Below are 24,860 nucleotides of genomic sequence, written 5' to 3' on the forward strand. Positions count from 1 at the left end.
TCAAATTATGCAATTGAAAAGAATAAAGCATCAAGGTTTGGGTGGTGTAGTTGGTTATCACGTTAGTCTCACACACTAGAGGTCCCCAGTTCGAACCTGGGCTCAGACAATCTTACTAAGTTTAATTTTTACAATTTGCAATGATATTCCAATTTTTCGTCTCAAGGTTTTGTTCTCCTATGGAATGAGTTTGTTTCTGAAAAACAATGGACATAAAGAATAAACAATGGTGAATTGGAGAACTTTAGAGATATGGAATGAGTTTGGTTCTGCAATGGACATAGGGAATAAACAATGGTGAATTAGTAAACTTTAGAGATTGGAACACAAATAAATGTGAGAGGAAGAACTCGAAATGTTGAGTTGATTGTCCGATTTTAAGGTGAAAGCAATCACCATTTGTGAGAGAGAACCAACTGTAAACAAAAGCATTAGACATTTGATTTTTTAAATGTGTTTTTGTTCTTTCTTTTTCTATTTGTTTTTTTCTAGAAAGAGATGTCTTTATTTGTAGTCCATGGACAGAAGCAAACCATCTACATCTCTTTTGTCTCTTGACTTTTGTAGAAGATGCTTAAATGTTTGATGCTTATCACGTGTAAAAACCAAATATTGCCACATGTTACGATATAGGGTGTGTATCAAATTAATCCAAATTGAAACGTGTAAGAAAAATATAATGTTAATTTTCCCAATTTTAAGTGTGTTTAAATTACTACTTTTTGTTAATTTTTTGATTTTGATTTTGTTTTTATTTTTGTTTAACATTTAGATGTTTGTTGTGATTGCTTATAGTGTACTATTCATAAATATGGAATAATACATTTTTTCTGTCCTATTATTCTCTTACACTTATTCATTGTGTTTTAGATCTATTGTATTTGCTATCTTCCACAACATCTTGTTTATATAAATATTATTTTATCACTTTCAAAAAGTGTCTCATTAACAACCAATTTTTGTGACCAAAATTTATTGGTCAATATTGTGACCAATTTAGATATCAATTTACAAATTTATATTCCTTTATTATCCATTCAATAAATTTGAAAGATAAGATTTATAAAATAATAAAATATTTAATTAAATCTAATTAAATCCCATGTTACGAGAATTACCAATTGCAAATCCATATATTTCATTATAGGACATCACCAAAAGTATCTATATCTATTTGGTGACCAATTTCTTTTGGTAGTTAAAAGTTTAGTACCTAAATTTTAGAGACCAATTATACTCTTTTTTTATTCATAATACTAACTTTTTTAGTAACCAAGAATTTTTATTTTATAAATTGGTACTTAAATTCGTCATTATAGTGATTAACAACTTTAGTTACTAAAATTTGTTTTTTAGGTTTTTTCTTGTAATGTATAAACTTCTATAAAAAGAATCATAATATCATCAACATAATGTCTATTAGAATGTCTAAACACATCAGTTTCACAAGTGAATGGGAGCAAACTAGTGCCAAAACAAATTTATGTTCCTTTATCTCCTATTCAATAAATTTGAAAGACAAAATTTATAAAATAATGAAATAATAAAATATGTAATTAAATCTAATTAAAATCCATGTTAGGAGAATTATCAACGGTAAATCCATATATTTCATTATAGGACATAAGCAAAAGTATCTATATCTATTTGTGTTTGGTTCAATAATATTATTTTATTTTATGTTGTATATCGGTTTCACTCTTTAACTAGGTGTTCAAATTATGCAATTGGAAATAATAAAGCATTAAGGTCTAGGTGGTGTAGTTGGTTATCACGCTAGTCTCACACATTAAGAGAAATAGAATGTTAATTGTCCTAATTTTAAGTTTGTTCACATTACTACTTTTTTTTAATTATTTCTTTTTTTTTTGTTTTGTTTTGTTTAACCTTTAAAAGTTTTCTTTGATGGGTTAAAATGTATTATTCATAGATTTGAAATAATACTTTTTTTTTTCATTATTCTCTTACACTTAATCATTGTGTTTTAGATCTATTGTATTTGCTATCTTCCACAATATCTTGTATATATAAATATTATTTTATCATTACAAGAAAGTGTCTCATTAAGAATCAATTTTTGTGTCAAAAATTGTTGGTCACTATTAGATATCAATTTACAAAATAAAAAGGGTTAAATATGTTTTTTGTCTCTCAACTTTCAGTGAAATTTAGTCACTAATTAATTAGGGACTAATTTAGAAACAACTTCTTTTGGTAGCAAAAGTCGTAGTCAATAGCGGATCTTGATCAAAAAGTTTGAAGGGGCCAAGATAATATACTCAAATTTTATATATTTAATTATTGTCACTAATATAACAAAAGTATGTATAATTTAGTATTGAAATATCTTTGTATGTTTTTCCTTACAAAAATGATAGTTTTGAAGTTGTATTTGATATGGAACCCTTATAAATAAGTTTTTTTTTTTTTAATTTCATCTCTTTCACTGAATACTCTCATATTTAAGAACGTTTTTTTAGAGTATGGTCCAAATAATTAATAAGAAACTTTCCGTCTATAATTTCAAAGAATTAATATAAAACTTTCCACTTATAATTCTTGAATCTTAAGAAAAGGTTCTCTAATTCAACAATTAAATTTTTAGTATCATGCTTGAAAATAGAAAATAGGTGAAAAAGTAAATTTGAATTGATTTCATCCTCACTGGTATCTTTCCTTCTATCACTTTAAAAAAATGAATCTATTATTTTATTCTTCATCAATATATATTTTAAAAAAAATTAAGACTAAAAAATAATTTATCAAAATTTAATAAAAAATTAAGAGATGTCATTACTAAAAAAATTATGATAATCAAATCACGTTTAAAATGGTTATTAAAAAACACATAGTACATAACTTTTCTTTTTATATTCATACAAAAATAAATATACAAAAAACTCATAAGATGAAAAAACAAAACGGAATATTTCCTTGACAAGAGACAAAAGGGAATTACTTTTTTTTTTATCTCAGAAGAAAACGGATGAGAAATGGGAGCGAGGAGAATGAATTTATGTCTTTCTATTTCTTTTTGTAAAACAAAAAACAAAAAACAAAATGAGATATGCAAGAGTAGTAAATGAATACAATATGTGAGAAACTTAAGATAAGAGAGAATAAAAAAATATCTCAATAAATTTATTATTCTTTATTATATTTAATTTTTTATTTTATTGTTTATTAATATTAAATATTATATTTTATAAAAAAATAAAAATAAATTTAATTTTTTGTAAAAAAATAATTTAAAAATATTTTTTTAAAAATTTAAACAATCTTGGGGAAGCATGACCCCTTACAGGCCTTTTAAGCTTCGTCACTGATCATAATAACTAATGTTTAGTGATCAATTTCCTTTTGTAGTTAAAATCTTAATAGCTAAATTTTGGAAACTAATTTAGAGATCAATTATAATTTTTTATTCATAATAGTAACTATTTTTTTTTTATTTTGTAAATTGGTCACTATAATGACAAATAACTTTTGATCATTAAAATTGAATGTTAATTAGGCCTTTTCTTTTAGCGTATAAACTTCTATAGAAAAAATCATAATATCATCAATATAATGTGGATTACAATGTCTAAACACATCAATTTCACAAGTGAATGAAAGTAAGCTAGTGCCAAAACAAATTTATATTCTTTTATCTCCAGTTCAATAAATTTAAAAGATAAAAATTTATAAAATAATAAAATAATAAAATATGTAATTATATTTAATTAAAACCCATATTACGAGAATTACCAATAATAAATCCCTATATTTTATTATAGAACATGACTAAAAGTATTTTATTTTAACATTTGTTTGATTCACTCTATAACTAGATGTTCAAATTATAAAATTGAAAATAGTAAAGCATCAAAGTCTGGGTGGTGTAGTTGGTTATCATGAGTGTGGGTGAGTGATATTTATTGTATTGAAATTAAATATAACATTTTCTGATATAACAGTGTAATTGGATTGCTACCATATATAGGATTTCCAAGCCTAACCAAAGATTTTTATTTTGAACAAAGAAATTGATTTAGTACAAGATGAAGTAGGGTCCGCGAGGATGATGTCATGATACAATGAACAGCAAATGAAAAAATGAAGAACTAAAATCATAATTGAACAAAGAATAATCCTTTTTAGACTATGTGAAATCATATCGCATTAATGTTAAGTAGAACTTAACCATTATCAAGAGATTTTTTTTTAAATCCACATATAAACTTATTTAACTAATTTTGTTGTTGTTGTTTTGTAATATTGGAGAATTTTTATATATACTTCCTTAAATAACTCATTATTTAAGAATACATCTTTGATATCTTTTACAGAAGTAAGTTTGGCAACTCAGGAGTAATTGTCTTATAAATTAATTTTACACTATTAACCAAACTTTTTATTGCGTTGACATTGCAATCAATATATTGTATTTCAATTTAAAAACTCACTAATACTCTATAAAGTGTTTGTCTTCAGGTAAAAGAACTAAAGATAAAATGTTATTATCTTCCAAAACAAAGTTTCTTAAACACTCTAAATAATTTCCAAACAGAGGTTTCAATTCCATCAATACTAGTAATTGATATTTCATATGTACCCTGGAGCTCATTAGACCGATGAACAACATTATTTTTAAGGACAGATAATTGTTAATGGACAAGGAAATTACATGTCATTAATAAAGAGAAGAAAAAATTCTAGAAGAAAACACTTCTTTGAAAAGAAAATTTGTTTCATAAATAACACATGATTTCAAAAAAAAAAAATTGTTAGTCTCTAAAAGGAAATACTCCTCCATAAGTGAATTAGTATTGTGGATTAAAAAGGAAAGATCAATGTTAAGCCACATAATGTTTTTTCTCAAGTATTGAGCTTTATTAAAGTCTCTCCCCACAAAAAGATTGATTAATAATGCCTAGGATCATTTTAAAAATCAATAAAATCAGACTCTTTTGCATCTTCAAATTTGAAATACTTACAGGACCCCAATAACCTCTTCAAATAATCTTACCAAGTGATCTAAAGAATAATCTTTTAAATTTCATAAGCCAAAAATTTGACAATTAAAAACATAAAAATCATGTAAAAATCAAAAGGAATTTTATCGTTTAAAATTCAAAGCAAAGACAGATCTAAATCTAAATTTTGAGTTACAAGGATCGGTAATCTAAGAGGAAAAGAAAATGAGAAGATTTGTATTAATAATAAAGGAAATAAAACAACTATTATATAAAATATATTTTTATTAGTTATTACAAGAATAACATAATTAATTAGGTGACAAAGATTGTTTTAGTGATATATCTGTAAGATTAAAAAAAATGACAGGAAGTGAGTTATTCTACTAATGACACTGGAATTAGTGATCCAACTATGAAATTAGCAAAAATAACTAAATAATTGAAAAAAAAACACAAGTTTATATTGTAAACATAATCATACCATTGAGAATAATGGAGTATGAAATATTAGAAATTTCATTTATAATATCCATAGAAGAAAAAACATTATGAAAATAAATAAAAAAATCACTATCAATATTATCTTAAGAAAGAAAAATGTAGAAGTAAAATAATTTATTAATTCAAATAGAATTATATAATAATCTATAACTATGTATAAAGGGGATTCCCTCTTTTTTGTCCACATTTCATAATTCTAACTTTACCCTTTACAATTTAATTATTTATTAAACTTTTAAAATTTAACAATTACTTTTCTAAGTTTTTATAAAACTATCTACTTATCTCCTTCCTCTTTTTTCTCTTACTATTCATCAAGAGCTATTTTTCTCATATTTTCTCCATACATTTCACTTTATTTTTTTATAAATATACTTTTATTTTATTTATTAACTTAATAACATTACAATATCATCAATCAGTAATATAATTCAAAAAATACGTATACGCAGACGCGATAGCGTCTGTGTTTACGCTAGTAATAATAATTCAAATATCCTTCCTTTTTCTGTAATTTAAATAGAAGTGTTATCTGTAATTTAAATATGTATATGATAAAAAAAAAGACAAAATTTTAGTCAGAACTCAATTTAAATGACTAAAATTTTGTCTTTTTTTTCCTATTGTATACATATTTTGTTGTTCCTCTTGGACGTCTATGATCAACATCGAAGAAATGAATCGCATTCTTGGTTGAATTAACTTTCTCCTCAGAAAATGAGCAAGCATTACAGAAGTCCATTCAAAAATCACTTTCACTTTGTGGTCAGTTTTGGGTTTTGGGTATTTCCATTTTATATTACAAAATTTATTTTTCAAAAACTAGATGCAGGTGAGAATCGTAAGTAAGGGCAACTTTGTAATAAATTTAGCTGATTATGTGATCCAAAATCATAGAAATAATAATCAATAACTTACCTAACTGACCTAACAACGCCGTCACCATAAATTATGAATTTATGAATCATCAAATTAGTGAAGCTGTGCATCAAGCGCTAAGCAAACTTATTTGGCTAAACAAACTTATTTGACTAAACTACTTCTGACTTCATAACTCATCAAATTAATGAAGCTACTTTTAGCATGGAATGAAGGTTATGGTTTGGGTACACATTTATGCTCACAATTAATTGAGTTTGGGTTGTAAAACTAAATAAAGAAAGTTTTCAACAAAATCAGTACCAGCACCAGCTCACGTGTTTGGATAGAATGAAAGGGAAAACATTTATTGGTGACTGAGAAAGTAGAGGTAAACTAAGATTTAGAACTGAATTTCTTAAAATCTGGTTGGAAGAATTAAAATACACTTAGAATTGCACAGCGAAAAACTAAACTAACTTGTAGAAAGTGATAATTGTATTGAAATTAAAATAATTCTTTTTTGTAACTAACGTGTTATAATATATATTCTAGAGTTAAATATGTTTTTATGCTTCAAGTTTCGGTGAAATTTGAAATTAATTCATCTTCAAAAATTTTGACCAATTTAATCCTTCATCTTTAAAAATACGTGAATTTAGTCCTTTTAATCAAATTTTGTTAAGTTTAATTGACGTTTCAAATGCGTTTTACGATAATATTTGAGTTAACATTAAAGAAAAAATATATCAAATGGGGTAAACAATTTAAATATTTTTTTCTTTAATGTTAACTCAAATATTATCATGAAATGTTATTGAAACGTCAGATAAACTTAACAAAGTTTGATTATAAAGATTAAATTCACACATGTCTAAAGATGAAGGACTAAATTGGTCAAAAATTTTAATAAGAGATTAATTCAGAATTTCACTAAAACTTAAGGGACAAAAAATATATTTAACCTGTATATTATAAATTAAATATCTTTTAAAATTCTAAACAAAAAAATGTAGATATTGTAAGTAAAGTTAAAAAAAAATATTTCAAGATAAGAAGAAGAACGTAATCTTATCTATCTATACATGCACTCCATTATAAATAGACATATTCTTTGGCGTTAAAAGAAGAGACACTATAAGTTAGAATTTACAGCGAGAGAAAGATGGAATTAAAGACAAAAGTGTTGCTGAAAGTTGCTTCTTTGATTTTTCTCTTAGGGTTCACCGCGACAACAGTTGACGCTGGCTTCAATCCAAGTTCCTTAATCACTCAATTGCTCTCCAAGGAGGATGTGGATTGGTACACGAAACCCACAGAGAAAGCTTGCTGTGACAAGTGTATATGCACAAGATCAATTCCTCCACAGTGTCATTGCAATGATGTTGGAGAAACTTGTCACTCTGAATGTAAAAGATGTATTTGCACACGCTCCATTCCTCCATCCTGTCGTTGCGCGGACATAACCGATTCCTGCTACAAACCATGTCACTCAGATGAAGATGCCAAACCTAACTCAGTATGACTTCTCCCACTTCAAACCTGGCTACATACTTCACCCACTCTGTCTCTTTTTATATATATATATATATATATATATATATATATATATATATATATATATGCATGCATCAATATAAGTAATAACTATATATCTAAATAAAAAGAATGTTCCTAAGCATTTCTTTTCGGGTGAATTGCTGGTCCTGTTGTTTCTTTTAGTTTTTGTTTCAATTTTCTGTTTTCTTTATATATATGTACTTGGTGGCACTTTAAAAGGACTTACTCTGTGTTGTGATACTCTTGAGCAAATCCTAGATTGTGATTTTATGCATAATTTTCCTTTTGAAGTAAAACTTTTCACGTAGGATACCATTTGCTTTCAATACTAAAATCTAACACCAATGTCAGAACCATTACAGCATCTTGATATATATCAAGTAATATATACTTACCAATGTCAGAACCACTGTATACCAATTATTATAAATAGGGAAATTCGTAAAAAGGGGTCTGTTTCGAGGCTTAATTGTAAAATGGGGTCGGTTTGAAATAAAATTGTAAAAATGGGTCGTGTCGTCCGGCGGGAGGACGACATTAAGGTGAAGTCGTCCTCCCAGAGGCCGGTTTCCTTTTTTTTTTTTTTTTTAAATGAAGTTGTCCGGCCTCCGGTCGGTTTCTGTGATGAAGTCGTCCGGCAGGGGGCCGGTTTCAGTTTTTGATTTTTTTTTTTGTTTTTTTCGTTGCAGTTTTATTTTATGATTTATAAATTTTTAATTTTCAGTTTTTTCAATCATTTACATTTCTTAAATTTTTGTATAGTATATTTAATTTGTTGAGATTCTTTTATTAGTATAATAAATTAATTTAAAAAAATATATCACATAATAAAAATAACATAATAAAAATTCGCAACCAATACATAATAAAAATTACATAATAAAAATAATATAATAAAAGTTACATGAAAATTGGATAAAGTAATAAATTACTGACGGTAGGGACAGTTGCCCCTATGATGTCCTTCATTTCTACAATATGAACATTTGCTTCGTCTGTTTGGATTTGGTTCATCCATCTCATTATGGATTCTATTAGTTGGTGGTCTTCCCCTTACCCTACTACGCATGTTTGGGTCTGGAATGAAATTTGGTCTGGTGTATATTGACCAATATTCTTTATTCCTAACCGGATGAAACTGTATTTCATATGCTTTGTTGATGTTGTAGAGACTATAAACTGGGTGGATGTATGTGGTTAGGTCTATATGTGAGAAAGAGCAAACAGTTATTACGTGATGACAAGGCAGTCGAACAGCTTGAAAATGACCACAATCACACCACCAATCATTTAATTTAATTGTAAAAGACATTGGTAAGCGGTGATCATGTGGAGAAAACATCTCTTGAACTTGAAATTCATTATTGTCTCGTGAGTATCGACGCACTTGACACATTCCCGCTTGTTGTTGATTTTTTCTAATAATAGTATTAATTTCCTCGGGATACTGGTGGCCTGCTCGTAACATGGCTTAACCCCTCTCTCAACAAACCATGTTGCGGTCCTTTCAAATGTTGCCTTAATTAGGGCACAAATTGGTAATGAACGAGCTCTTTTCAAAACAGAATTCATACATTCTGCCAGGTTTGTTGTCATGTGTCCGAATCTACAACCCCCGTTGTAGGCCTAAGTCCATTTTTGTAGTGGTATCCTATCGATCCAAGATGCCACTTCTGGTGAATGTGATCTCAAAGCCGCAAATTTAGCATCGAATATGGGTTGTTTGACCTCGTAAGCTGTAAAAATGCAATTATATTAGTTAATTTAATTATCGAATGTGATGACTGAAAGAAAAATTTTATTACCCATATTCTTTAACCGGTTTTTCAATTCGTGATTCTTGAATTTTTTGTTGAAATTGGAAGCAATATGACATATGCAGTATACTGATTGCAATCCATCTGCTTCCCATTGTACTTCTTCAGATTGTAGGGCTGCCAATATGCCTTTCCCCCTGTCTGTTATCAAGCAGAGGTTTGGTTGTGGTGTAACGTGCTCCCTTAAGAGTTGAAAAAATCATATCAAGGCCTCCTTTGTTTCTCCTTCCACTATCGCGAAGGCCAAAGGGAATATATTACGTGACCCATCTTGAGCTAGTGCTGTTAACAATGTCCCTTGATATCTTCCTGTGAGAAATGTGCCATCTACTTGGACAATTGGCTTGCAATAATTAAACCCTTGAATGCATGGTCCAAAAGACCAAAATACGTGTTCCATAATATAGCAAGAAGGGTCAGGTTGGCCATTAACAAGTCTAGGATATCCAGTGCATTGAATTATTGTGTCGGGATTGCTTTCTTGTACAGCTTGATACCACCTGGGAAGTTCATTGTAAGACTCTTCCCAATCTCCAAACTCCTTAGCAAGCGCTTTTTGCTTACCATTCCAAGCTTTGTCATATGAAACTGAATATCTGAAACGATTCTTGATTTCAGCTACTAAACTTTTGATAGGTATGGAAGGATTTTCCTTTACAGAGTTCATCACAATAGAACCAATTTGGTTAGAATCAAGATTGACATGATCTGCAGATTGCATGGTTGACAAACAAGTGTGGATTCCGTCAATCTTTCTAATCTCCCAATTCAGACTCTGCTTGCTATAAGCAGCCCATAAACGCCACGGGCAACCTTTTTTGTGGTCGACACATCGACATATAAATTTTTCAGATTTGCTCTCAACAACCACAAATCTGTAACCATTGTAGATGTGGTATTGCTTTATATATGACACTGTGGACTCTTTTGTGTCAAAAGACATCCCAATGCATAATGAATTTTCGGTCATTGGATTTGAAGCTTCAACTGAGGTGTGACTTGATGAGCCAATATGATATGTTGTATGGATTGTATATTGGTTGGTAACCAACTCATCTTCACTAAAATCAGACAAAATATCTGGATATTCGCTTTGTCCTGCCATTTTCGTGCAAATATGGTGAAGAGTAAAAATTTCGTAGGGTCAGAAATAATACGGGGAGAAAAAACTATGAGACTCTAACAAGAAAGTAGTGTTTAAATCGTGTGCAAATAATCAGCATTAATGGCAGCAGTCAACCATATTAAATAACCTATTTTAATGCACTTTGACGTAATTAAGGATACTGTTTCTTAATAAATAAGTCGTTAATGCCAACTACTTCATTAAGCTAGTCGCATTAATACCAACTACTTCATTAAGCGCATTCATTAAGCCAGCGCATTCATTGAGCAAGCGACTTCATTAATTGAACAGTGCAGAAATCGTTAGGGGGCCTAGCGACATTAAGTGAAAGTCGTCCGCACTAATGACGACTTCACTTTAGTTGTCGTCCACACTAATGACGACTTCAGTGCTGCGCCACCTGACAGCACCACGCGCGCGCGAATCTGCGCGCATTTATTTCCTCGTTGACCGTGCTCGTCAAGTGTGGATTCCCTGCTGCGCTAGTTCCAAGCCACGAATTCAGGGAAAAAGTGGAATTCAGAGATTCCTCTCCTACTCCCTATGCCATCAAAGTCTAATTTTTTGCATGCACTAGTCTAAAGGGTTGGCAGCTTTAAATGGCTTTTCTGAATGCATGCTCTCAACCACATTGCACGAAAGTTTTAAATTATTGATGGAAAGCTGTTGTGCATTCACGTGAGGAACCAAGGCATTGGTTTAAATACCTTCATGTTGCATCCATATGCATCAGATTCATATATTTCAGTTTGTGTATTGTGCTTAGATTGGGAGAGAATTGTTTGAAGTTTGCGTGCTGTGGGAGAGTGTTGAATATTTCATCTTTGATAGCTTCTATTTTCAAGGTTCAAGTATGATTTAATACTTTCTTTTAATTAATATGCACACTTAGATTCTAATTTTTATTTACCATTCTTAATTTAGTATGGCACGAAATGGACGCCTACCTCACGATATGTCACTACTCCGGCTTCAACATGAGCATATCACTCACGACTTATGGGAAGGACGAGAACGAGTTCTTAGACCGAGAAGAGCTGGAGTTTGGATACTAAACAATCAAGACATACTTGATCCCCGTGTCATAAATTTAATGCATCAAGCTGGATTCGGACACGCCGTGTACATCTCAGACATGGATGTCAACCACTTCCTCATCAGTTCTTTATTAGAAAGATGGAGATCAGAAACTCATACATTTCACTTCCCCCATGGAGAAACCACCGTGACACTAGAAGATTTAGCCGTCCTCCTTGGCCTACCGATAGACGGAGATGTGGTAACTGGTCCCACTACGGTTGACGACATATTCGCCACCTTCCATGAACATCTAGGTGTCATTCCACCACCGACGTTGATAAGGGGGAACTCAATTCGAGTATCTTGGTTAAACACTACTTTCCAACAGCTTCCACCCAATGCAAACAATGAGGTTATTGCTCAATATGTGAGAGCGTACATTCTCACATTGATTGGAAGCATTTTAATGCCAGACACGTCTGCAGCTAGGGTACATATCATGTATCTACTTAGGCTAGCTGACTTGGATGTCTTCAGAAATTAAAGTTGGGGCTCTGCAGTCTTGGCTTGTCTATATCATTGCCTAGATCATGGTATTCACCTACGCCAAAAAAATATTGGTGGATGCATGATTTTGTTACAATGTTGGGCTTGGGAAAGGATTACTTCTATAGCCCCACCACTTCAACCTTTAAGTGATCAGGAGGTGGCTGATGGGGATGGTTACCCTGTCTGTAGAAGGTAGAAAGCTAACTTTTAAATTATTTTTTTTCTTGTCATTTAACTAACTTTAAATTGCAACATTTTTGTTTAGGTGGATGAACGTAACGCATCGGATAAATCTAGCTTCAATTTCAGTTACTGATTTTCGGTTGAGATTTGATCAAATACGTACAAGACAGGTAATACTTAAGGTAATTGCAAGTTATTTGTTTTTAAAAGTTTAGAACTAATGTCTACAATTTGGTTTCAGTTCTTGTGGAGGCCTTACATTCAACCCGAAGTTAGTCGATTGATTGTGATTGACATCCATCCAGTCTCCAGAGCAACAGTACCAATAATTTGCTTTGCGACAGTAGAAATCCATCAGGCGGATAGGGTGATGCGTCAATTTGGTTTAAGACAAAACATTCCGCCTAAGCCCGTTAACCTGGATCAAGTTCACAGGGATGACTTGAGGGGGAGAAACGACAAGATTGGGTGGCGCATCATCACCAATGGATTGCAATTTGGAATGATCAACAAAATCGGATCATTCAAGGTACATTGTTCAGCGGAAACGGTCATTTGCGTGATGAAACACCGTATATGCAGTGGTACATCAACCACACTATCCGCTATATATCTCTATCAGAATCTTCCGACGATGAGGTTATTTATAATACATTTGTAGTAAATTTGTTTATCATACATACTTAATCATGCCAATAACCATGTTATTTATTTTACAGTACGACATATCACAAGAACCTTCTCAGCCTACTTCACAACCCTACACTGCCCATGTTGGGTCTTCTCCAGATTTCATGCATCATCACCAACCCTTTTTCGGACAGTTTCCTATGGGTCAAGGTCAAATGTTTGGACATTCACATCCTCAATTTGGCAACCCATCAAACACCTCATTCCAACACATCCCTTCCTCATACGATTTCTTCCCGCATCAGTCAAATTATGGTGCTAGTCCATCATATATGTTTGGAACCACAACCATGACACCATCATCTGCCTATTATCCAGGATCTTCATCATCAATGTCATTCTATCCTCCGCCAATGCCTTCCCAATCACCACAAATTCCTCAAAATATCCAAAGTCAACAAGATGAAGATGACGATGACGATGACGATGACGATGATGAACCACAACAACAACCACTAACACGTCCCAACAGACCCAGAAGAAGACCAACATGTGGAACCGGAGGACATAGATGGCTGTTTCATTATTTTCAAATTACTAAATTATTGTATTCTAATTTTTAATCATTTAAAAAATATATTAAAGTTTATTTTTATTTTTATTTCAATTTATTATCATTTACTGTTAAAAAAAAAACCTAAAATGAAGTCGTCATCTGCAAAGACGACTTCACTAACACCAAACCAAAAACCGGCCTTCAGCCGGACGACTTCATTTAAAAAAAAAAAGTGGAAACCGGCATTTAGGAGGACGACTTCACCTTTAAAGTCGTCCTCCCCCTGACGACACGACCCAATTTTACAATTAAAAATTCAAACGACCCTTTTTTACAAATTCGTGATCAAACTTACCCTTTTTACAAAATTCCCTTATAAATATAAATAGACACATTCAATAGATTATCCAATTTCATGGAACAAACTGCACCTATTAGGGCAGAACAAGTCGCCTAGAATCTACGTACTGTCGTTGATTTCAACGTCTGAACGCATCAGTTTCAAAAAGGAATGGACAAACTAGTGTCAAATATAATTTATATTCCTTTATCTACCATTCAATAAATTTAAAAGATAAAATATATAAAATAATGGTAATTAATGATCAAATATGAAATTAAACCTAATTAAGACCTATGTTACCAGAATTACTAATTTCAAATCCATATATTTTATCATAGAACATCACCACTATATCTATCTCTGCTTGGTTTTTCATTTTAAGCTGTATGTCAAGGTGTTTTATGTCAAATTAGTATATTGGAAAAGATGAAACAAAACAGTCTGGGTGGTGTAGTTGGTTATCACGCTAGTCTCACACACTAGAGGTCCTCAGTTCGAACCTGGGCTCAGACAAACCTTTTAATGTGAAGTATTTGTGTAAATACTGAACTCTAAATCTTTTGTGATGTTTCTTCTTAACTGCAAGGTCAAGTGCCTGTGATTTTTTCACCTTAAAAGAGTATTTATAGGCCTCATCTTGTTAATCCTTACTCTCATTTCAAGAATTGAGAAATGACCTTAAAAGAGTATTACAGAAGGAATAGATACAGATCAAGAACGATGGACAAATCTCCAAATTTATGAAAAGAACCCAACCTTAGGGTGGTAATCTAGTTGTGATTAAACGATTTGTTGCTGTGTACAGGCGTTACAGAATGGTTCCTCACCTTTTGTTATCCTTGAGAACAAAAAACGTTCTTACTTGAAGTAGTTTTGCATCAACAACAATATAGATAGCCTCTAATAGCTCCAATATTTTCCCCTTTCTTGCATGTAGCATTGAGGAAGAAAGAAATAAAAGAACGAATTAAATCAAATATATGATTTACAAAGAATATTATCTCCTAAGTGAAAAAGTTCACCGAAGTTGGAGTTGGTACTTATGAGCTTGAATTCCTTTAAAGTCCAACTATATCTTCTTTTAATTTAGGATGGCTTTTCTTATATTTCTTTGCATAAACAATTAGAAAGAATATTTAAAACTTACTTTTTTTTCTCTCAAATCCATTAGTGTAAAGGGAAGAACCATCATTTCCATGGGTGGTCGATCTCTACTGTATTGAGATTGAACATAACATTTCATAATTCTTTGTCTTCCTTTTGATATATATAAACATTTCATACTTTTATCCAGTATTAATGGTTTTATCCTATAATTATACTCGAACAAAAATTAATAAAATAAGTAATATCTCAAATAATCATATAATTTTACATTATATTTTCACAATTGATCATACTCATATTTATCGTACAATAAACACATCTTCCAGAAGACTCAGTGTATTAATTAGAATCTTAGATCATGCACCTGCTATATCCATCTTCACCTTTCAAGGATTCTTGTCATCCCATGGTCACATCTCATACCATAGAGTATAATAGGGTGAATCACTCATATGAAGATTTAATCATGAATGTCAAATTTACTAATAAGGACCACCTTCAACTATATCTTCCTCTATGTGAATCCAATACTTAGTAGAATCAAGATAGTCTCACTCTAATTCTCACATCAATACACTTCACGCCAACAAATCAACAATAGAGTTTCTACCTTTAGAACTACTACATTCTGATCTCAAATCATACATTTCAACCAAAGAAGAATGTCTAACAAAAAATAGTACATATATCATATTCTCGTATAATCTTAAATTATCACACCATATTATACATATGTTGCACTAGAAGCTTAAGCTTCCTATTTGAGTTATTCCGCATTTAATAAACTTCATAAGGTTATAATATATATCAATTTCTTAACTTGTGTCAAATCTATTCAATCAAATGTCTCGTTGAGAAGTTTCAATTGACAGAAAAATCCAATTCTACAAAGACAGACACCAACTGAAACAAAGTTATACCATAGCTCAAGGGAATGAAAAATCTACTCCTTTAGGTTTCAAATGGTGTTTTCCTTTTCTCTTCACAATTTATAACCAAAACCAACTTGTAAAATACACCACTTGAAACCAATGAAGTCCAATTTATCAATCTTTGAGATCCAAATACCAACAATTCATGCTTTCACATATACATCTCAAATAACACAAACAATTATGCTAAAACACAATATACAGTTTGTTAAACCAGTCCATTCAAGTCACACATCACATTCAACTCACCCATGTCACAATTTCATCACATTTCCATACGAAGGCACAATCAATTTTAAATAACTAACTTTTCTTACCTGACTTATGTGTACAAAACACAATCTCCTTTGTCTTTAAGCACTTCTACCTGCAGAGAAGGCAATATATGCACGAAGAAGACTCGATCAATGATCTGATCATATCCTACAAATCTTGATTGAACAGAGATTCAACTGAAATTTTGGGATCACACATGCAACCATTGACCTGACACACACATTACAAAAGACTCTAAAAAGAGTAAAAAAGATTAACTTGAGTCTACCATATGCTCAAATCTTCAAAGATAGAGTTAAAGATCTAGAGAGGAGATAGATAAGAAGTTTAGAAATAAAGTTCAAAAAGATAATAGTTTTTATAAAATGAACTTTCATGAAAACTTATTTATAACCTTAAGTTTTTATCATTAAAAGTATTATCTTTTGAAAACCACTTAGTCTTACACCTTCTCTAAGTTCTCACAAAAATACTACTAATTCCATCTCAATAGATAAAGAAATAGAAACAAAATAATTTATTAGTTCAAATAGGATTATGTATAAAATAATAATAATAATAATAATAATAATAATGTACTAATAAATAGAACAAATTTGAACAATAAAAAATAAAATAACTAATTATAATATACATATATAATATTTAATTTCTAATAACTTTTAAGAGAACTTTAGGAAGAAACTCTCCGACTTTTGTAAGCCTTTTGCGAAATTTTAGAAAAAATGCATTCCAAAAATTCAACTTAACCTTGTAACACTATTTTTTCCAAAAGTTTCAACAGTGTCCTATGTAAGTTTAACTTGACAATATATGCTCCTTTCAGTCTTTCTTCTATCATGGTTTGTGCTTCCTTTTGCACATATGATCAACTGCGAAGAAATTAATCACATTCTTGGTTGAATTGACTTTCCCATAGAAAAACATGAGCAAACATTACAAAGTCTTTTGAAAAATCACTTTTACTTTTTGGTCAGTTTTAGGTTTTGGATAGTTCAATTTTATATTACAAAATTAATTTTTCAAATTTAAACTAGATGCTGGTGAGAATCGTAACTAAGGGCAATTTTGTAAGAAAATTTGTCAAAATTGTAGAAATAATAGTCAATAACTAACTTTAACAGGCGTAAATGAAGACTTTATGAATCATCAAATTATTGAAACAATGTGCACCAAGAGCTGAGCATACGTGTTTCACTAAACTACTTGTGTTTTCATAACTCATCAATAGATATGCTAAATTTTATGCTCACTTTCTCACAATTAATTGAGTTTGGGTTGTAAAGCTAAATAAAAACGACGCTAAAAACTAAGAAAGTTTGCAACAAAATCAGTACCAGGTAAAGTTCTTTGGCTAGAATGAAAAGTAAAACATTTAATGTGGGCCGACAAAGTAGAGGTAAATTAAGATTTAGAATTAAATTTGCTGGAAGAGTTAAAATGTACTTGGAATTAAAGACAAAAGTTTTGTTAAAAGTAGCTTCTTTGATTTTGTTCTTAGGTCACGACAGCAGTTGATGCTCACGTCATCCACGTTCCTTAATCATTCAGTTGCTCTTGTAAATAGGCACGTGTTGTGACACCTGCCCATGCAAAAAATCATTTCCTCTACAATGTCGCAACATGTCCGAGGAAGTTGTCACTCTGCATGTAAAAGTTGTGTTTACACTGTGCCCGGTTCCTCCACGTGTCATATAATTTTAAAATATAATATTGATATATTTTTAATTAACAAAGACAACTAATAATTAAATCTAAGGTAGTTAAATTTTGTTCGAATGAATGCCTATTTCTTTCTTTAGCTGTGTAAAGATCATTATTTAATGGAAATATCATACAGTCAAACAAAACACAGTATAGAAAATACAGATAACGAGACAAGACTTTTTAAGTATATTGGAACAACATAAAGTACTTCAGATGCTAATTTTCCTTAAAAGTTTCCACGTCCACTAAAGCATCTTTCAAGTAGTAGGGGTTTAAAACTACATAGGATTACTTAGAATATGTTCTTAGGAACTCTTTTCTTAGGAACTTTTCGAGATAGAACCTCTTGCTTCGATATACCATAATAGACAGGTTTTTTGCTTAAATATGTAATGAAATTCAGGCCAGATGGAGATCCTCCAACTCTACATGTCAGATCTTTAGCCAGCTGCTTATATCCAGTGCTCACTAACTCCGCCTCTGCAATTGAAGTCAAAAGGCATATTTAAAGGTAGCAGATGGAGTATTTTTACAAAACCTACCCCAAAACTACCAGAAATCATAGACATGTATCATATATATCATTAGCATTTGATTATTTGATCATAATTTAGACTAAAGGAGCATATAGGTCCTACCTATGTGCCAATCATTAAACACATGAATCTCCTCCATGCAGACAAAACATAATTGTTTTTGTTCAGAGGACATACCAAATATATAAATAGACACGTCCAATTGATTATCCAATTTCATGATCAAAAATATAATATATATTTATATAAGTATGTAGATATAATCAATCATGAAATTGAATATAATTTTACACTTACGTTTTTGCATTTTACGGGATGCCTCGCAATTTCTAAAGTCTTCTTCTTGCATAACCTTCAAAATTAAACAACAATGTCAGAATTTCATAATGTTTTAAGTGAAAAAAAAAATAGTACTCTACACATAAGATAAAGGCAAAGAAATACATCAAAGTTTTTCTGATCAATCTAAACTATTAAGAGAATGACTCAATTGTTGATGTTCTTAACTTTCACTACTTTTCATAAAATTACTTTCTTGATTAGGGTCGATCTTATTAAGCATGCTTTTTTCTAATTATAAAATGGAGAAAAATTTTATAAAAGGTTTTATACTTCAGAAATCATCTATTAACAGATATTTCTTCATTACAAATACCATTTGAAAATCTAAATTAAGCAAATTAAGAGTGTGTGGGAATATATAAATCAAGCTACTTGAAATTTGTTTGATTTTTTAGGTGTTTAATGTTGGACTTGAGACTTTGCATAAACTTAATCACAAATTATGCCCTTTTTTGCATAGTAAGCTCTCTTTGAAGGAAACAATTTTACAATTAAACACAAAAAATGAATGAAGGGACCTTATGATGCATTTGCAAATCTCTCCTCAACTCTTCTATGGATTGATACTATGTTAACCCAAACAAAGATGCGCGTGCAAAAATTATACAAGACAATGTTAACTAATTAATCTTAAGTTATATTCAAAACAACCAAGAAGATCACCAAATATAAAAAGATGGTGATTTGTAAGGTGCAAGAACAGGTAAGAGGTAACAATAATGAAAAGATCTTGGATCACAGCCATACTTCAATCACTCTGAAATGAACAGCTTTAGCATTAAAAGAGTTTAGAAACGCAAGTTATTTAATTATTAATTCTGGATACAAGATACTGAAGACACCTAGTTGCTTGTTCAGAACTTTAGAACTGCATGCAACTATTCTCGATCGGAACATCTCTAACTAATTAATCTGTCCAACTAAAGAAATGATATCCTATAACTTGGATCCAGCACTGATTACAATTTTACCCTACTTCCACAGCCTTATGAATGACATGCAAAACTTCATTCTTTTTCATCCTGAAAAATGTTGGATTAAAATTATTTTCTTAAAATAAAATATTCAGCCCCCAAAAAACATCAGAAACCCTACTAACTAAATATTTGAAAAGCAAACGCAAATCAATAAGAGGAGTAAACTTGAATATTGAAAAAGAAAAAAGAAAAAGAGCAGAGATCTGGAATATTGAACCTGGAGCAAGTGAGGACGAAGGTCTCTAACAGCGGTACAAAGGCCTAAGAAAGCTTTGCGAGCAGCGGGGTGGAGTGGCCTAATCTCCGTCGCCGGGGAAAGAGGAGGAGCCGCCGTTGAATTCACTTCTTCCATTGAAACAAAGCTTTTTCTGCGGCTCAATGTCTCTTCTCTTCTCGAGTTTCTAAAAAGTGACCACGAAGATTTCACTGTTGGATTTTATAGAGAAAAAATAAAAAACATATACTTGATTTTGAGATTATATTTTTATGGTTAATTAAATTTGAAGGTGACACCTCGATTTATTTCATTCATCGCAAAAATCAAAGGACTTATTTAGATAAAAATTGAAAAGATAAATAAATATTTAATAGAACAATTATTTTAACAAATACTAGTTTAAAATGCCCAAAATTAGAAACTACTTAAAACGTAATTAAGTTTCTTTTTAATTACATATCTCACCCTCTATTTTCATTGTTGAGCAATTTTTCTTATTTCCATTTTAATATTTTATTATCATATTTACAATTTCCCACTATTTTACTATTCTTTAAATATGTAATGGCATCCTGACTTCTCAATGAAAATAAAATTAAAATATTTTTTTTTAAAACTTGTAGTTGCATCGTTATATATTTAATAAATGGGTTAAATTAAATGTGTGATATTTAAAATATATGACAAAATTAACCAATAAACTCATAAAATATAATAATTTAGTCATAAATGTAGTTGAGTCAAACAATACAAAATTGTAGGTAACTAATATAGTTGATCAGTTTTTACTGACTTATCTTTTTGTCTTCCATGTACCCAATATGTTGATAAAATTGATGCTAAAGAATATTTAGATAATATTCTTAAATAATGGCATCGATAACTTTGGAGGTAATTTAGTGTACGCAATGTTTTTAAATCAGTTGTCTTTGGTATATATAGTTTTTTTTTTTTTTTAATTTTACTCAAAATGAAACTCATATTGCGTATCATTGATTAACTTTAGAGGTAATTTAGAGTCTATTGTATTTATAAGTCATTTGAGTTCATAATTATTTAATGTATCATTTTTATTAAATTTTATTACAAAACAATATTTGAAATATTTTGTTACCTATTGCTAATATATTTTTCATGTTTGCATATTCTTTTTCTTATTTTTTATATGTAATTACTCTTTCTTTTTCTACTTGTTTTTAGGACTTCTTTAAACATCGTTAAAAACACTCTAATCACTAAAATAAATTATCTTATCTTATTTTGTTTTTGTTTCACAAAACACTTGCAATTGTTTTGTTTGCTCCATATAAAACCTATTTTGGGAGGATGTTAATTGGATCAGGTAATGTGATGATCCAAATTGGCCCGATTTAACTCAATCAATTAAATTAGGTTGGGTTTCATTTATGATCAGGTTAAATTTGATCCAACCCAAATTAACCCACTCTTATAAAGATTTGGTGATGGATTTAGTGTCAGTTACTCAAAACCGTACTCAGTTACCTTCACGTGCAGCACAGCACCTAGGTCAAAGATTCTTCTGGGGTGCAGAGAATCTGATTCTTAGTGCTTTATTGGGGTGCGTTTTGGGGGTGCAGAGGGTGAGGGTGTATGCTTTTGGGGTGCAGATGCGGTAAAAGAGATAGTAACTCTTAATTTTTACCATGGACAAACATGAAAATAAAATTGGTTTTGGAGTACATGAGAGATTATTGGAGGTGTAGAGAGAAGCCCCAAATCTAAAACTCTCATGGCCTCCTTCATTGGCCTTTAACATTCACCTTTTTACATCTTAATCCTAACATTAAATAAACAAACCTAAATATATCCTTACATCAACCCTAACATTTTCCATCATTGTCTTCCACCATTTGTCTCCATTATAATTGTTTGTCTTGGTTTTTTCTTTATTGTAGGTTTTGTTCACATACATTATTTATTTTTGTCATCTTCTTTAATAGATTTAGTCTCTATTTTTATTTAAGTAGAGTATTTTACATTTTGTAATTTTTTGTTCTTTAAAATGAGAAATTCTATTTCTTCTTCTTCATCGCTCTCTATTTTTCTTATCGCTGGCTTGACTTTAACCAAGAGAAACTTGTTATAACTAAACTTATTAATTTATTTTAACTCTTGAATTAAATCTTGTTAATATTGTATTATTATTATTATTTTAATTAGGCTGTGCTTCTCACTGCTTTGGGGGCTTTGCTCCCCCAATATTTTTTAATATATATAAATTAATACATGAAGAAAAAATATTATTTTAGTTTCAGTATATTTTGTGTATATGTCACCCTAAAAAAATTGTATATTTGTTTTGACACACCAAAATATTTAATGAAGATCTGCCACCCCGATATTGAGTGGATTGGATTTTGTTTAGCTTAAAAAAAGATAGAAACTCACCCTAAAATATGAACACCCCGTACTCCACATAATCATGGATTTATGGAAACTCTTTATATGAAACTTATGTTATTATTTTTTATACTGTTCTAAACAATTATTTGTCAGACATTTTTGTCGTGACATTGCACGTTTTCTGTTTCAATTTCAAACAAAGATTCCGAGATGTAATAAGCGAACAATTTCTTAAAGTAACTAATGTAGGATATGTTTGTAAAATTGACACTAAAAAGTTGTTTAGATTATAATTTCAAAAGATATCATTGATCAATAGTAATCTATGAGCGTTCTCTTTTTAAATCATGTGATTTGTTTGAGCTCATAATTTATTGAATTTTACCTAAATTGATATTTGCTATGTTCTGCTTCCTATTGGTACAGTATTTTTTGTGTTTGTACATTTTTTTTCTCCTTTTTCTCTTTTTCATCCGTATTTGTTATCTTTTTTTAGCATTACCAAAAAAATATCTAGCCTTTAACCTAAGTAATGATCTTAGTATGATTTTTTTTGTCTGCTTCACCCAATACTTGCAGAATGTTTTGTTTGCTCCACGTAACACTTGTAAATTATTTTATCTGTTCAGCTTTTCACATAATTGTGGTTTAGTTCGCAAATTTTTAAGAAAAAGAAAAAAAGAAAAAAATAAATTATTTATTAAAATACTATATAGAATTTCATAATTCATGGTTATCACCATCACCGTATTTGTCACCACCATAATTAACTTATAAGAGTATTTAATTTCAATTTCTTTTGTCACCCTATATTCGAGAAATTTTTATCCGGAATAGGACTGTTATGATGAGTGTCTTCTGGAAAAAGTTTTCCGAAACTAATTTAATGTTTTTTCGAAAAGTAAAATCCAGAATTGATGGGGCTGCCGGAAGAAATTTGATGAAGTACAGAAAGAAATTGCCGTCAATAATAAGTTTGGTTAAAGACAATAACACACGGTAGAAACAAACATGTTGAAACCCAATTGCACTTTCTGAAAAACCAAATTAATAAAAGAAGGAAAAAAAAATGGAGTTCTGCAAATACTCAAATGCTTATTTCAAATATTATGAACAGGTAACAGGTGGCAATTAACTATAAATTAAAGACTATGTAAGTATGTTAAAAACTTTGTCAATATGATGAAATGATATATTTTTTCTTTCTTATTATCCTATTCTTAATAATTTCGTGTGTTAGATCTAATGTATTGCTATCTTCCACATAATGTTGTTGATTACAACGTCTGAACACAACAGTTTCAAAAGTCAATGGGCAAACTAGTGTCAAATCTAATTTATATTCCTTTATTTATCATTCAATAAATTTGAAAGATAAAATTTATAAAATAATGGTAATTAGTGATCAAATATGAAATTAAATCTAATTAAGACCTATGTTACCAGAATTACCAATTTCAAATCCATATATTTTATCATAGAACATTATCACTATATCTATCTCTGCTTGGTTTTTTATTTTAAGCTGTATGTCAAGGTGTTTTATATCAAATTGGAATATTGAAAACAATGAAACAAAAAAGTCTGGGTGGTGTAGTTGGTTATCACGCTAGTCTCACACACTAGAGGTCCCCAGTTCGAACCTGGGCTCAGACAAATTTTCATTTAATTTTATTTTTTATGTTCACTTTCTTTTTTTTTTAACTGGAAAGGGTACTTCAAGTGCCTGTGATTTAAGCACCTTAAAAGAGTATATATCTTTTTAATTTTTTTAACATGATTTTTTATGTTCACTTTCTTTTTTTTTAACTGGAAAGGGTACTTCAAGTGCCTGTGATTTAAGCACCTTAAAAGAGTATTATATCTTTAATTTTTTTAACATTATATCTTTTGCATAAGTCTTGTGAATATGAAATTGTTAACAGTGTTAGATCAACTCGGTGCGTTTGTTGAAAGAAAATTTTTGACATTAACATACTAACATATTCAATATGTATGAGCACTAAAGAAAGATAATTATGACTATGTATAATACTGTGATATATAATATTTTATTGTAATATTTCCACAAGAGGAAGAATAGGTGTTTATGATTTTTATCTCGTGAATAAACTATCGAAGAAAATAACAATAAGAATTTTTGTGAATATATCAACTATTTTATGTTAGATTTTGACATGAATAAAAGTGAATAATTATTTTTAACAAATTTAAAAATAAAGTGATAATGATTTTTTAGACTTCTTATAATATGAGGATTTAAAAGTAATGAGAATGATAAATTTATTCTCTATGTCT

The 24,860-nt window shown here is 30.1% G+C and overlaps 3 protein-coding genes and 3 non-coding genes across 6 annotated transcripts; 4 read left to right on the plus strand and 2 right to left on the minus strand.

The window, feature by feature from the left end:
• Positions 1-35: 35 nt before the first annotated feature.
• Positions 36-109, plus strand: TRNAV-CAC (transfer RNA valine (anticodon CAC)). The gene has a single exon. It is a non-coding gene; the product is annotated as a tRNA-Val (tRNA).
• Positions 110-7,430: 7,321 nt separating this feature from the next.
• LOC146886007 (Bowman-Birk type proteinase inhibitor-like) lies at positions 7,431-7,944 on the plus strand. Its single transcript, XM_085673684.1, has one exon. The coding sequence runs from the start codon at positions 7,486-7,488 to the stop codon at positions 7,843-7,845; it is 360 nt and encodes a 119-aa protein (XP_085529810.1). The 5' UTR covers positions 7,431-7,485; the 3' UTR covers positions 7,846-7,944.
• Positions 7,945-9,896: 1,952 nt separating this feature from the next.
• LOC114183041 (uncharacterized) lies at positions 9,897-10,802 on the minus strand. Its single transcript, XM_028069874.1, has one exon. It carries the CDS (start codon positions 10,800-10,802, stop codon positions 9,897-9,899), a length of 906 nt encoding a protein of 301 aa, XP_027925675.1.
• A 3,741-nt stretch (positions 10,803-14,543) lies between these two features.
• On the plus strand, positions 14,544-14,617 carry TRNAV-CAC (transfer RNA valine (anticodon CAC)). Its single transcript has one exon. It is a non-coding gene; the product is annotated as a tRNA-Val (tRNA).
• A 3,666-nt stretch (positions 14,618-18,283) lies between these two features.
• On the minus strand, positions 18,284-20,408 carry LOC114185871 (uncharacterized). The gene is made up of 3 exons (XM_028073811.2): positions 20,199-20,408; positions 18,960-19,014; positions 18,284-18,606 (listed from the first exon to the last, which is right to left on the minus strand). Exons 1-3 carry the CDS (start codon positions 20,331-20,333, stop codon positions 18,419-18,421), a joined length of 378 nt encoding a protein of 125 aa, XP_027929612.1. The 5' UTR covers positions 20,334-20,408; the 3' UTR covers positions 18,284-18,418.
• Positions 20,409-24,144: 3,736 nt separating this feature from the next.
• On the plus strand, positions 24,145-24,218 carry TRNAV-CAC (transfer RNA valine (anticodon CAC)). Its single transcript has one exon. It is a non-coding gene; the product is annotated as a tRNA-Val (tRNA).
• Positions 24,219-24,860: the final 642 nt, after the last annotated feature.

This window comes from Vigna unguiculata, chromosome 5, assembly GCF_037176805.1.
Source record: "Vigna unguiculata cultivar grain cowpea cultivar isolate G323 ecotype 2 chromosome 5, ASM3717680v1, whole genome shotgun sequence".
NCBI classification, from domain to species: domain Eukaryota; kingdom Viridiplantae; phylum Streptophyta; class Magnoliopsida; order Fabales; family Fabaceae; genus Vigna; species Vigna unguiculata.

Excerpts from the sequence above, each read along its gene's own strand:
- LOC146886007 (XM_085673684.1), top strand. The coding sequence starts at position 7,486 with ATGGAATTAAAGACAAAAGTGTTGCTGAAAGTTGCTTCTTTGATTTTT.
- LOC114183041 (XM_028069874.1), bottom strand. The coding sequence starts at position 10,802 with ATGGCAGGACAAAGCGAATATCCAGATATTTTGTCTGATTTTAGTGAA.
- LOC114185871 (XM_028073811.2), bottom strand. The coding sequence starts at position 20,333 with ATGGAAGAAGTGAATTCAACGGCGGCTCCTCCTCTTTCCCCGGCGACG. Across the intron at positions 19,015-20,198 it reads TTCGTCCTCACTTGCTCCAG|GTTATGCAAGAAGAAGACTT; the intron begins GTTCAATATTCC and ends TTAATTTTGAAG. Across the intron at positions 18,607-18,959 it reads ATCCCGTAAAATGCAAAAAC|AGGCGGAGTTAGTGAGCACT; the intron begins GTAAGTGTAAAA and ends CTTCAATTGCAG.